The 12,525-nt window shown below is 49.1% G+C and overlaps 2 protein-coding genes across 2 annotated transcripts; both read left to right on the top strand.

Moving 5' to 3' along the window:
* Positions 1-3,501: 3,501 nt before the first annotated feature.
* CTRU02_215325 (arabinan endo-alpha-l-arabinosidase a) lies at positions 3,502-4,664 on the top strand (the record flags this gene model as incomplete). The annotated part of the gene is made up of 3 exons (XM_036731517.1): positions 3,502-3,768; positions 3,906-4,518; positions 4,579-4,664. The coding sequence occupies 3 exons, from the start codon at positions 3,502-3,504 to the stop codon at positions 4,662-4,664; spliced, it is 966 nt and encodes a 321-aa protein (XP_036576725.1).
* Positions 4,665-6,938: 2,274 nt separating this feature from the next.
* On the top strand, positions 6,939-10,566 carry CTRU02_215324 (Vegetative incompatibility protein HET-E-1-like protein 15; the record flags this gene model as incomplete). The annotated part of the gene is made up of 4 exons (XM_070206436.1): positions 6,939-7,059; positions 7,109-8,640; positions 8,698-8,770; positions 8,900-10,566. 4 exons carry the CDS (start codon positions 6,939-6,941, stop codon positions 10,564-10,566), a joined length of 3,393 nt encoding a protein of 1,130 aa, XP_070059875.1.
* Positions 10,567-12,525: the final 1,959 nt, after the last annotated feature.

Below are 12,525 nucleotides of genomic sequence, written 5' to 3'. Positions count from 1 at the left end.
ACCTTGATTCCTGAATGTCCAAATGTCATGACACACCCTCAGTGGCCAAGATGCCCTGTGTCTGCTGCCGTGGTCAAGTACGTGAGATTAAGTTTCTCACCCTCGTGTTGCTAGAAGGATGGCTTATGAAAGTGGTCTGAGGACCTGGACAAAGTTTTTAGCTGACCAATGTCATGTAATCGTAGCAGTCGTAGACAACTGAAAGACCAATAGTGATTTGGCCGTAGTTGTCGGGCCTATTTAGGCATGACAGACATGCTTCATGGGATCACCAAACCTCGGTAAAACGGCCAAACAGGGATTCATAGCCAGCATACGCCACGGCTGGGCATCAAGTGGCGTCCAGTAGATGGCGTGAGAGACACAGAGAGAGAGAGAGAGAAGAGGAAAACCTTCTCGGTTGCGGCCTGAATGTACGTTACGAGGCCAAGTTTCTGGACGTAGCATTGAGGGTTCGTCGCGCGGCCGGTGAGGAGTGAAGTCACCGATGAGGTTGCTTGGCTTGGCTAGCCGATCAACCATCGGAAGATAAGCTGCGGCAGAGACCGCCAGGGCCAGTTTTTGACAACTTTTCGTAACGTAATAGATCCAGAGTGTCGGGACCCTTGTGCCTTACACTTGGCAAAACGCACACAAACACACTCACATACTAGTACATACATTCAACACTACTGCGCGGCACCCCGTTGATTTGTCCATCCTAATCTTCGAGACTCCAAACTTATTCCAGAACATCCGCAGCCGATCAGACACCCAACCACATGGCAAAAAGACAGAAATAACTGCCTTCAGCCATTTTCGTGGGGGCTCTGTTCAAAGCGATTGAAACTAGCGGTAGCCAAAATGTCTCTCGCAATCTCCTTTTTGAAAGGTTGTCTCTGGCTCTCCTCATTAACACACCACCACCACCAAGAGCCAACCAAGTGGCGCCCGCAAACCTGGCAAGGGGATGGATGCAAAGACACTGCAATGTCATCTGCGCAGCCTCCTTGCTAATCCTTTGTCTCTCGCTTTCCAAATCCTGCTCATGCACTCCGCATCACAGTACCGACGCGTCTCTAGACCCCTTTACTTGCAGCCGGTTGGGCGCCAAGCAGACAACATTCCTTTCGCGTCGCAGGAGAGTAAGTTATGTATGCGTGATTGGAGGAAACAATCAACAAGCTTCCGGAGTAGTCCGTCCATCGTCGCGGTGGCTGTACAACACGGTTGAACAGATACGCCCCCTAACCCCCGACCGCCGACCGAAGCCCGGAAGCCCCGGCACTGAAAAAATGCTAGGCGGCCGTAATGCCCGCAGGTAGAATGCACTGACACGTCCGCTGTATGACACGGTAATATCACAGCGGTCCGAGGCTAAATTATGTCCGAAAAGTTGGGTCTCCTTTCATCATCGTTGAACAGAACCGGCCAAAAAACCTGTCTCGACGGGGAGAGGGGAGACGGTCCGGGCCCTCACGCACGGCGCCGAGGATGGCCTCGGCCGCTCGAGCGAGACGAGAAGGGCAGTTGCATCCAGATGATGGTTACACTATGCGAGGATGGGTCTTGAGGCCATACATATATATATGCCCACTCTTACCCACAACTCTCATCCACTTCATCCCCGCATATTTCCCGTGAGCTGGTCTGTAACCGACATGATTCTTTCAGCCCAAACATCACCAAGTGGGCTTATAATGCTCGATTCCCCAGTCCGTCAGACATCTCGGCTCGCTGAGAACCGCATTTTTCTCGGGCTCTCTTTCGTGGACTTTTTAAGCCCTCAAAATCAACTCTCTCGTATTGCCATGAATGACAAGAGGACACGAGGCATGCGTTACTCGCGCCAAACAGAAACACAAAGCATCCGAGTCAGGGCAACCGTTTGCTCCTACGCAAAATACCCGGACTCTCCCTGTGTGGCCCGTGTGGTGTGTTACAGCTGCCCATCACGTTCTCATCTCCACTGAATAACGTGTGCGATACGGAGGTAAAAAAGCGAGTTTATTGTTCTCTCACCCACACGAACACCGCTGATCTCAATGATCAGCGTTGAGATCCGGCTATCCAGACGATCGTTACAACAAGAACCGCCTGTAGAGAACTGTTGGAATCCGGATCTCAAGCTGATATGTCGGGACGAAGGTGACCTCTACATTGAAATCCAAGTTGTGTCACAACTCAAGCCCCCTCTTTTCTTTAACCGTACTTTGTACTAATTGCCGTACTCATATGGGGGGGATCCAGCTACAGTGTTACGGCGAGGAGCCGACTTCCTTCGCCTAGTAGCAATGTTGAATGACCCCTGCAAGTAGACTGGGGAGACTGGGCCGAAAGCCTTGCAAGGCCGCTAAATCCCCCCTTCATCGAGAAAAATTGTTGTAAGGGTTTCAAGTCGTTCAGCCGTCTGTTCCGTCCCATTTCCATCTCCCCAGTTGCTTCTCATTTGATTTGACCGCTTGATCTGGGTCTGTTTGTCGAAGTGGCAGTACTCGTCATGTCTTGAGGGATCATTTTGCCAATTCCTGCTTCTTCTCCATCGCAGAGTCAGTTTTTGCTAAGAAGGCATTCATAATGACTAGGTACGTAGTCCACTTGCTCTTGTGATGACCGTTCCTTCGCAGGAGATGCGCCGGCGATAATCTAACCCCATAGATGCAGAAGCGGAGCAAAACAGAGCGAAAAGTGTGAATCGTGAGAATAAATGCGTAGCATCATGCAGAGCCACAGGCTATATGAGAGCACTCAGAACACCAACTTTCACTCTGATACCCGTTGTGAGTCTCCAGATTAGAGTGGTGTTGTCATTCATGCGGTCTACCCCTCTCGCACACACCTTTGGGACGACGAGGTTTCGCGCCTTTTACTCGATCCGGTTTTTCCGCCCAGTCTCTCGGCCCTGTAGCCCTGCTTCGTGTTATGCCTCTCTCCATTCTCCGCGTACGGCGCACACGGCAATTCTTGCTAGGCTTACATAACTCCCCTACCCATCCCTAATTGCTTATTTGCTGTTCCTGGTATTCTGTCAGTCTAAAGCTACCCACCAAAGCTAGTCTATAGACATGAGATCGGACGACTGCAACGTTCAGAGCCAGCCCTTCATCTTATGGATGGGGTCCCCTATGATGGCTGCTCCATCTATATTGCTGTCTTCATGTTACCCTTCTACATAGGGCGTCTTTTACAGATGACTCTCAGCTTACGAGTGCAATTTCCGCCAATAGGGGCGGGTTGTGGGTAAACCGACAAGAAATTCTTCATGTTGTCGTCGGCAATCTAGTTGTCTTCCTGGGCTTTTTGATGGGGTTCAATTGATGAGATCTGAGTTCGTTCAAGGATACACAGACAAGTACGCCCTGTTCGGGCAGGGTTTCTCTCTCATGTTACCGTTATATGTATTGTTGTTTCCATCATCGTATGCCTGTTTCCCTTCTCTCTAAACCTTTTTTCTCGCCAGTCACTCTTTTGATTTAGCACCAGAGCCTCTACTTTTGGCTAGTGCTCCTCCCTTCCCTCACCATGCAATTCGGTTCCATCTTCTCCCTCGCAGCTGCGCTGCTGAGTGCCACTGTTCAGGGTTACGCCAACCCCGGTGCCTGCTCCGGTCAGTGCTGGAGTCACGATCCTTCCGTTGTCCGCCGCGATGATGGAACCTACTTCCGCTTCGAAACCGGCAGCAAGATTGGTATCTGGAAGGCTCCCGACTTGGTTGGCCCTTGGACTTACCAGGGCGCTGCTCTCCCCAAGGGCAGCAAGATCAACCTTAAGGGCAATAACGATCTTTGGGTAAGTTTTGTTTCGCCGTTTCTTGTTACACTAGCTTGTTCTCGTTTGGTCTTGGGGGGAAGCCGAGGGTTATGGAGTCAACACTTGGCCTGTAACTACACTCGCTATGTCAAATACTCATGATATTGTTCCCCTAGGCCCCCGATGTGAACAAGGTCGGCAACCAGTACATCCTCTATTACACCGTCTCGTCCTTTGGCGTTCAGGACTCGGCCATCGGCTATGCTACCTCCCCGACCATGGAGGCCGGTTCCTGGACCGACCACGGCGCCACCGGCGTTGCTTCCAAAGATGGCAGCCGTTACAATGCCATCGACGCACAGCTTGTCAAGTCGGGCAGTAACTACTTCCTGAACTTCGGCTCTTTCTGGCAAAACATCTTCCAGGTACCGCTGAACTCTGCCGCCACCAAGGCTAGCGGCAATCCCTACAACATCATCTTCAACGGTACCGCTCCTCAGCCCGTCGAGGGTGCTTTCGTCTTCGAGCGGAGCGGCACCTTCTGGGCTTTCTTCAGCTCTGGATCCTGCTGCGGTCTGGACAAAAAGCGTCCTACCCCGGGCAACGAGTACAAGATCTTCGCATGCCGGGCTTCCTCTGTCAACGGTCCCTACACCGACAAGAGCGGCAAGAGCTGCGTCCAGGGCGGCGGCACGCTTCTACTCGCCAGCCACAACAAGGTCTACGCGCCCGGCGGACAGGGAGTATTTACTGACCCTAAGCGTGGTACCGTCCTCTATTACCACTACAGTAAGCTGGCCTCCTTTGGTCCATTCTACCTCGGATCACATATTGACTTTTTTTGCGCAGTGAACACCGATATTGGCCTCGCCGATTCTCAGACTCAGTTTGGCTGGAACGTCATCAGCTGGTCTGGCGGCTGGCCTTCCGTCTAAAAGTCGAGATGACAACAATCAGTTGGTGAAGGATTTAGGGGTACTCTTCTTGTCTATAACTTTTGATCACCGTACATAAACTACTGCAAAAGGCACTGCCATGTGCCGCGGCCGCGCAAGCTACCATTTATCTGAGCGCGAGCAACTTTTCCGTCACAACTTGTCCCACTTGGTTTGTCTCATGAGGATCCATCCCTACAAATTGCGTAATAACCGTCCTAAGTCTCCTCGACTTTTTCCTTTCTTTTTGTTTTGGTATCGTTTCGTCGGATGTCTGCATTCTTTCTCCTCTGGTAATTCCAGCCATTGGATGGCTCCGCTTGCGTTTTACTGCATATTTCTGCCCTGCTGGGGCGCGATTACTTTGCATTGAAAACGAAATTAACATAATAGTCAGTCTGCCGGATCTCTTCAAAACTTACACGGTAATTATTTCGCGCTAGCGCAAGTTCTTAACCTGACATATGCGATTGACTCAGGATGGACAAAGTTAAATTTATGATAGGTACATACTCGTAGGTCTTGACCGGCACGCACGTGAGGCGAAGCATCACACCTTGCGTAATACTCTCCAATAGAAGAACGAAGTTAAGAAATATGAGACCCCATGGTGCTGTAAATTTTCGAGGCCAGTGACGTTACGTAATAATGCCGCCTGTAGTTCTATTCTGCCTTTCGAGGACTCTGTTTTGTAAATGCATGCGAATGCTATTGAAGAACTACTATTTTATGTTTTGTCCTTCCATAAAACCAAGCCCTTTATCTTCCTATAGACAGAAAAAACCTTCATAAAGATGTTTCCCAGTTGCACGCACCCCACTAAGGAATGCAGCATTGCCGTAGAGAGAGTCGAGGAAAATTGAGAAGTCCGATTTTTGAATATCTGTGCCCGTCATCGTAACTTGGGGGCCAAGTGTTTTTCTGGTACCATTTCCTACGATGGGCACATTGGAGAGACGGTGAAATTTCACTTCACATAGCATTGGACCCCGCTGGAATGGTAAAGAACCGGAGATCAATTCATATTCCTATCCTAGTTTTTTGGCCATGTGTTACGAACCTACACGGACTTTTACGTATTTATTGAAGCCTTGATAGGTTGTTTATTCCCTTCACCTGGGCTGAGCTTCATTCTCTTCCCACTTGTAGTTTGCGAACAGTTATTTACAAAAAAAGTTTTATCGTGAGCAATAGGTATCCGGGGCAACTCTGAGTCGCCATTTGTGCACTCAAGTGTTGTCCGATCACTCGCCGCCTTAAAGTCGTGCGACCTGGGCGAGCCAGGGTGTACAGGGTGAGCAAGGTGAGCAGGTAGACGGACAAGCGGCGTCCCTTGCGCAGCATCGCCGACAAGAACTCCTCCGTCTTGTTTCCGCTTATGAAATGAAACGACCGCATCTTCACGATAGCGCTTCTCGAGAGAGCCGGCGGAGGCGAGGGGAACCCCTTTAACACAAACCCAGCCTTAGTCTCCTTCCCCAGGTCGTACTACATAACGCTATTATATTGCCCCTCGGGTATGCTTATAATAATTTCGCCTAGACGGATATCGTGCTTCTTTGTCAGTACCCCTCCGCCAATACCGACGAAAAACCGCTGCTTGATAGGAAGGAAAGGTGCGCGCTATGTTTATAGCTACCGTCGGCCGCGGAAGCCTTTCCCTAGGTTCCCGGGAAGCCATGCGAGCACCACGTCGTAGCCGCTAAGCTCCCCCAGCATATAAATATTCGAATCGCCTTCCTGAATCGCCTTCCTGAATCGCCTTCCTTTATAGCCAATCTAGGGTGTTCTCGGTCGAGCATATATCAGACGGCGCTTATCTCAAAGTCGATAGCGCATACCACTACGATAGTATAGCTTTCATAAGTTCTCAGCCTATCCTGCATTTTGATACTATTGACAGGGATAAGGCTTGTAACGGAATCATGAATGCAAGACTGGCTGAGCGGAACTTATGAGAAGCCATAAAATCGACTTTTGGAGAAAGAGGCATCAAATGAAGTCAGTCAGCACACAATGGGATAATGGCGGACCAGATGCCTTATGGGGAGGGGTAGCATACCCTGCACCTGTAGTCTGATTGGCCCAGTAGCCGCTGCTCAGCCTGAATTCCTTTTCTCGAACAATTTCACCGCAGCCTGATTCATCGTCCATCATCATTCCTCCGGGCTTTTAACGACGATAGTGCTAAACAACGCCTTGGTGTACTGGCCTCCGGCGTGGTTAGGAAAGAGAGACTCCTAAAGCGACGCATTAAGAATCCCACTTCTGAATATGGCGGCAACTGGATCTGGCACAGGCCGACCAGGCTCCGGTTCACAGTCTGAGTTTCGTGGCACCGGAATTCAACATACAGGCACGGGAAACTTTAGCGTCAGTGGGGATCTTTACATTAGTAGGGATGCTTGAAGCCTTAACCAGGATGTTACTAACAAACTGAATAGACCGGTCCGATCAAGACTTACGAATTCTGGCTGACCTACGAGTCACCGACCCACGCCACGATAAGCAACGCATTGAGGATACAAAGGGTGGTTTGCTAAAGGACTCCTACGTCTGGGTGCTTGAGAACCCCGACTTCTGCCAATGGCGCGACGACCCAGACCAACGACTGCTTTGGGTCAAGGGCGACCCGGGGAAAGGAAAGACCATGCTCTTGTGCGGTATCATCGATGAGCTGGAAGCAACCCGCGCTCCTCAAGGAAACCTCTTGACCTACTTCTTCTGTCAAGCCACCGACGAGCGACTTAACAATGCAACGGGGGTATTACGCGGCTTGATCTTCATGCTTCTTGACCAAGAGCCATCCCTTCTTTCACATATGAAGACGAAGTATGAACAAGGCGGGAAGGCGCTTTTCCAAGATGTCAATGCGTGGCAAGCGATGTCTGAGATCTTCATGAATATGCTTCACGATTCGAAACTTCAAGGCGTCTGCCTCCTTATCGATGCATTAGACGAGTGCTCCATGGGCCTTGAACAGCTGCTCAAATTGATTATAAAAGCATCGCAATCAACTAGTGCAAAGTGGCTCGTCTCAAGCCGCAATTGGTTGCAGATCGAAGAACAGCTTTGTACAGTAGCCCAGAGACTATCATTGGAGGTCAATGCAGACTCAGTAGTAACAGCTGTCGAAAGCTACATCACCTCCAAGATATCACGACTAAGGAAACTTAAGAGATATCGAGATGATACCGCCAGCGAAGTATATCAATATTTATCAGCAAATGCGGATGGCACATTTCTCTGGGTCGCGTTAGTCTGTCAAGAACTCGAGAAGACCCCTCGGTGGAAGGCCTTAGAGAAGGTAAAGTCCTTCCCACCTGGACTTGATGCTTTCTATGTAAGGATGATGCAACAAATTGACAGAGAAGAGGATGCCAACCTTTGTAGGCAGATTCTTGCTCTGGTGGTGACGACCTATCGCCCACTTTCGCTTGCCGAGTCTACCACACTCATCGAAGAGTTTCATAATCTGGCGGACGATCCTGAATCCCTTCAGGATATTATTAGTAGCAACTGCGGTTCATTTCTCGCTATCCGTAAGGATATAATCTACTTTGTCCATCAGTCAGCTAAGGATTTCCTGCTGAACAAGGCATATCCAGCATTTCTCCAGATTTTACCTTCAGGTATTACACACCAGCACCAAATCATCCTCTCAAAGTCTCTAGACGTATTATCTAAGACACTCAGACGCGATATCTATAACCTGCGCGCCCCGGGAAGCTGTATAGAGGATATATCACCACCAGACCCAGACCCTTTGGCTTCTCTGAAATACTCGTCTACCTACTGGGTTGACCATCTTCAGCATGCAAATCCTGCAGACAACTCAACTCGAAGTAAATTATGGGACAATTCCAGCGTTTACAATTTCCTCAAATGCCACTATCTCCACTGGTTAGAGTCTCAGAGTCTTCTACAGGCCATACCACAAGCAATTGCTGCGATACATAAACTCCAATCTTTAGTTGTAAGTTGAGTCCATTGCGACTTCTACATATTAGGATACTATCTAAAATTCTCACAGGCAGGCACTAGAGAAGAACAACTCGCAGACCTTATCCGAGATGCGTATCGATTTGTCCTATCTTTTAAGCAATGTATAGAAAGCTTTCCGCTACAACTTTATATGGCTGCTCTTATATTTTGCCCTACCCGCAGCTTAATGAAACAACTATTCCAAGCAGAAGCACCAGTCTGGATTACTATGCTAACAAAGGCAAATACAGACTGGAATATGTGTTTACAGACGCTAGAGGGTCATAGAGGCCGTGTCACCACGGTGGTATTCTCTCCCGATGGGCGCCAGCTGGCCTCCGCCTCTGACGACAAGACTGTCAAGCTCTGGGATACAGCCACAGGACAGTGCCAGCAGACGCTAGAGGGCCATGACGCTTTCGTCAAGGCGGTGGTATTCTCTCCCGATGGACGCCAGCTGGCCTCAGCCACATATAAAATAATCAAGCTCTGGGAAACATCTACAGGCCAGTGTCAGCAGACGCTAGAGGGCCATGACGCTTTCGTCAAGGCGGTGGTATTCTCTCCCGATGGACGCCAGCTGGCCTCAGCCACATATAAAATAATCAAGCTCTGGGAAACATCTACAGGCCAGTATCAGCAGACGCTAGAGGGCCATGACGATTTCGTTAATACGGTAGTATTCTCTCCCGATGGGCGCCAGCTGGCCTCCGCCTCTGACGACAAGACTGTCAAGCTCTGGGATACAGCCACAGGCCAGTGCCAGCAGACACTAGAGGGCCATGACTATTCCGTTAACGCGGTAGTGTTCTCTCCCGATGGGCGCCAGCTAGCCTCAGCCTCATATAAAATAATTAAGCTCTGGAATATAGCCACAGGCCAGTGCCAGCAGACACTAAAGGGCCATGACTATTCCGTTAATATGGTAGTATTCTCTTCTAATAGGCGCCAGCTGGCCTCAGCCTCTGACGATAAGACTATTAAGCTCTGGGATATGGCTACAGGCCAGTGCCAGCAGACGCTGAAGGGCCATAACGATTCTGTTAACACGGTGGTATTCTCTCCCGATGGGCGCCAGCTAGCCTCCGCCTCTTTAGATATGACCGTCAAGCTCTGGGATATAGCTACAGGCCAGTGTCAGCAGACGCTAGAGGGCCATGACGATTTCGTTAATATGGTAGTATTCTCTCCCGATGGGCGCCAGCTAGCCTCCGCCTCTTCCGATGAGACCATCAAGCTCTGGGATACAGCCACAGGCCAGTGCCAGCAGACGCTGAAGGGCCATAACGATTCCGTTAACACGGTGGTATTCTCTCCCGATGGGCGCCAGCTAGCCTCCGCCTCTTTCGATATGACCGTCAAGTTCTGGGATACAGCCACAGGCCAGTGCCAGCAGACGCTGAAGGGCCATAACGATTCCGTTAACACGGTGGTATTCTCTCCCGATGGGCGCCAGCTAGCCTCTGCCTCTTCCGATATGACCGTCAAGCTCTGGGATATAGCTACAGGCCAGTGTCAGCAGACGCTAGAGGGCCATGACGATTCCGTTAACACGGTGGTATTCTCTCCCGATGGGCGCCAGCTGGCCTCAGCCTCTGACGACGAGACTGTCAAGCTCTGGGACACGGCTACAGGCCACTGTCCGCAGACGATGGAGGGCCATAGCAGGTTGGACAACATATTCGCAACAACGATCCAAGACCCAAGTTGGGGTTTTTATAATCAGTGTAATATGCTTTCACAGAAGGGCACATGGATCATAAATAATTCTCAGAAATTGCTGTGGCTACCTCCAGAGTATCGCGCATCTTGTTATGCAGTTGATAGATTGAAAGTAGCTATTGGATGTCGATCAGGCTATGTGTTACTTCTGCAGATTTCATCAGACGTTTACAGCCGTGAACGTTATACCTTATAGGTTTTGATAAGTACCTTATTATGTAGCTGTAATTATTGCAGTAATGACATTACATGACCGTACGACACAACTAACACATGGGATGAGTGCATTGACGGAGCACTCGGCACTCATCTAAGTAAGGAAGGGATCGGCAATATTATCTAATAGACGGGACTTATGTCAAGATATAAGACATGTATAACTGTTCGTACGGAAGATATTGTCTAGTTAGAAAGTTAGTCACGGAAATACAATCTTTGGTGCAAGCCTACGTTTCTGCAGTACGATAGTACAGAGAGCCCACTCTACAGTAATAACATATATCTGTTATTGCTAAGGCAAAACGCTAACGACGAGAGAGAAGCTATTCTTATATACATCGTAGTTTAGGCGATGTAAGTGATGTATAAAAAAGACTAACTGTGTTCGAAATCTTACTTGATATAGGACTTTTTCATAAGCGTGTGTGTCCTGGGGCGCATGCAGACCCAGGTGACGGGTGGTGGACAGTATGCTTCACTATCCCATCAAGTGCGGAAAGACGCCATTTCCGTCAAGACAAGTATCTACAATTCCGTAGCCACGTTTTCTCAAAATTTCAACGTTCATACAGGTGATACATAAGCAGCTGAAGAAACTCTTGAATTATTCTAGGGCATTATGTAGCGACAGAGAGCGCAGATACTTTCAGCAAGCCTCGAGGTGAGAGTGAGTTGATGCACTTGAATAATTTGATTAGTTAAATAGACTGGAAGCCATCATCGGCGATACCCCGCCCTTGGCAAAAATGGCGCCTTGCCGCACTCAATGGGATAATGGATTGAGACGGCGGGAGCGGTGCGCGCTTCCGTCATCGTTATCCCGAGTAAATGTCGAGCCAAGCGGCAGCTGTAGGCCCAAACAGAAGAAACAAGACCGGAGAAGGCCCGCCAGCAGTGACTGATGTGAGTAAGGCCTGTCAATGACGTTGACGTGATGGAGGTGCAATATCTAAGAATGGCTGCCTGCTCGTCGTCAAACCTCCTGGCGAGTTGTTCGTCAACAACAACAGAAGCTATAGCGCCATTTGCGATGACCATAACCTCCGGCCGATGGAAGACACAAGAATTGCGGCTGCTTTCCTGGTGTCTCCAGCTGCTGATTGTGTGCCTGGGGAACTAAGTATTTCTAATTACACTGGCATAACCAACACCTTACAAAGGTCCCAGTGGTGTACTGATCGCCTATGAGACAAGATCCTATGCTGCCGCCAATGTCCCTGGCGAGCATCTAGGTTTCTCGTCGAGCCATACAAAGTTTATTAGATTCCATGTCAATTCTATCTATGACGTTATGTTCTTGATGTTATATATGTTTTTAGCAATTCCCTTGGTGGGAAAGGAGACATACATGGTGAAGTTGTGGCATATTTGCATGTTGTTTACGTAGTGAGAAAATACAACAGAGTGTTTCATGCGAAGTTAAGTAGGCCGTCAAAGGCTGCTGAAGCTCCTACAGTATTTCAGTGAAATTGTGAGGCAGAGGCGGCATACAAAATCGCATACTACAAACTCGACTTTAAGATCGGCAATTGGGCTTGTGACAAGTAACATAATCAAGCACCACAATGAGCGCATGGCAGCACAACGGAATTCTTTTTCGCCTCCCTCATTAGAGCTGAGAGAAGGAGACTTATACTAAATACCAATTGCATAGTGAGAAGGTCGGACCAAAGATGATGCTGAACTTCAAACCTGCCATAATGATTATACATACGGCATTTGGTTAACGGACGATGTCAGGTAAGGGTGACTAGCCAAAGCAAAGTAAAGCCGAGTCAGGGTAGGGGAGATAAGAGATGAGTAAGAAGACTGAGCGGCAGCGAAAATAAGCGAAGAGGTTTTTTGAGACCAATTTGTTTACAACAAAAAGTTTTGTCTTGAGCAATCAATACCTGAAGCAGCTTTGAAGCGCTATGAAATTGCAGTTATAGCTCAC

The sequence above is a fragment of the Colletotrichum truncatum genome (genome assembly GCF_014235925.2).
Source record: "Colletotrichum truncatum strain CMES1059 chromosome Unknown Contig_0015, whole genome shotgun sequence".
Classification (NCBI taxonomy): Eukaryota; Fungi; Ascomycota; class Sordariomycetes; order Glomerellales; family Glomerellaceae; genus Colletotrichum; species Colletotrichum truncatum.
Note: the sequence above shows the minus strand (reverse complement) of the source record. Positions and strands in the feature narration are given on the sequence as shown.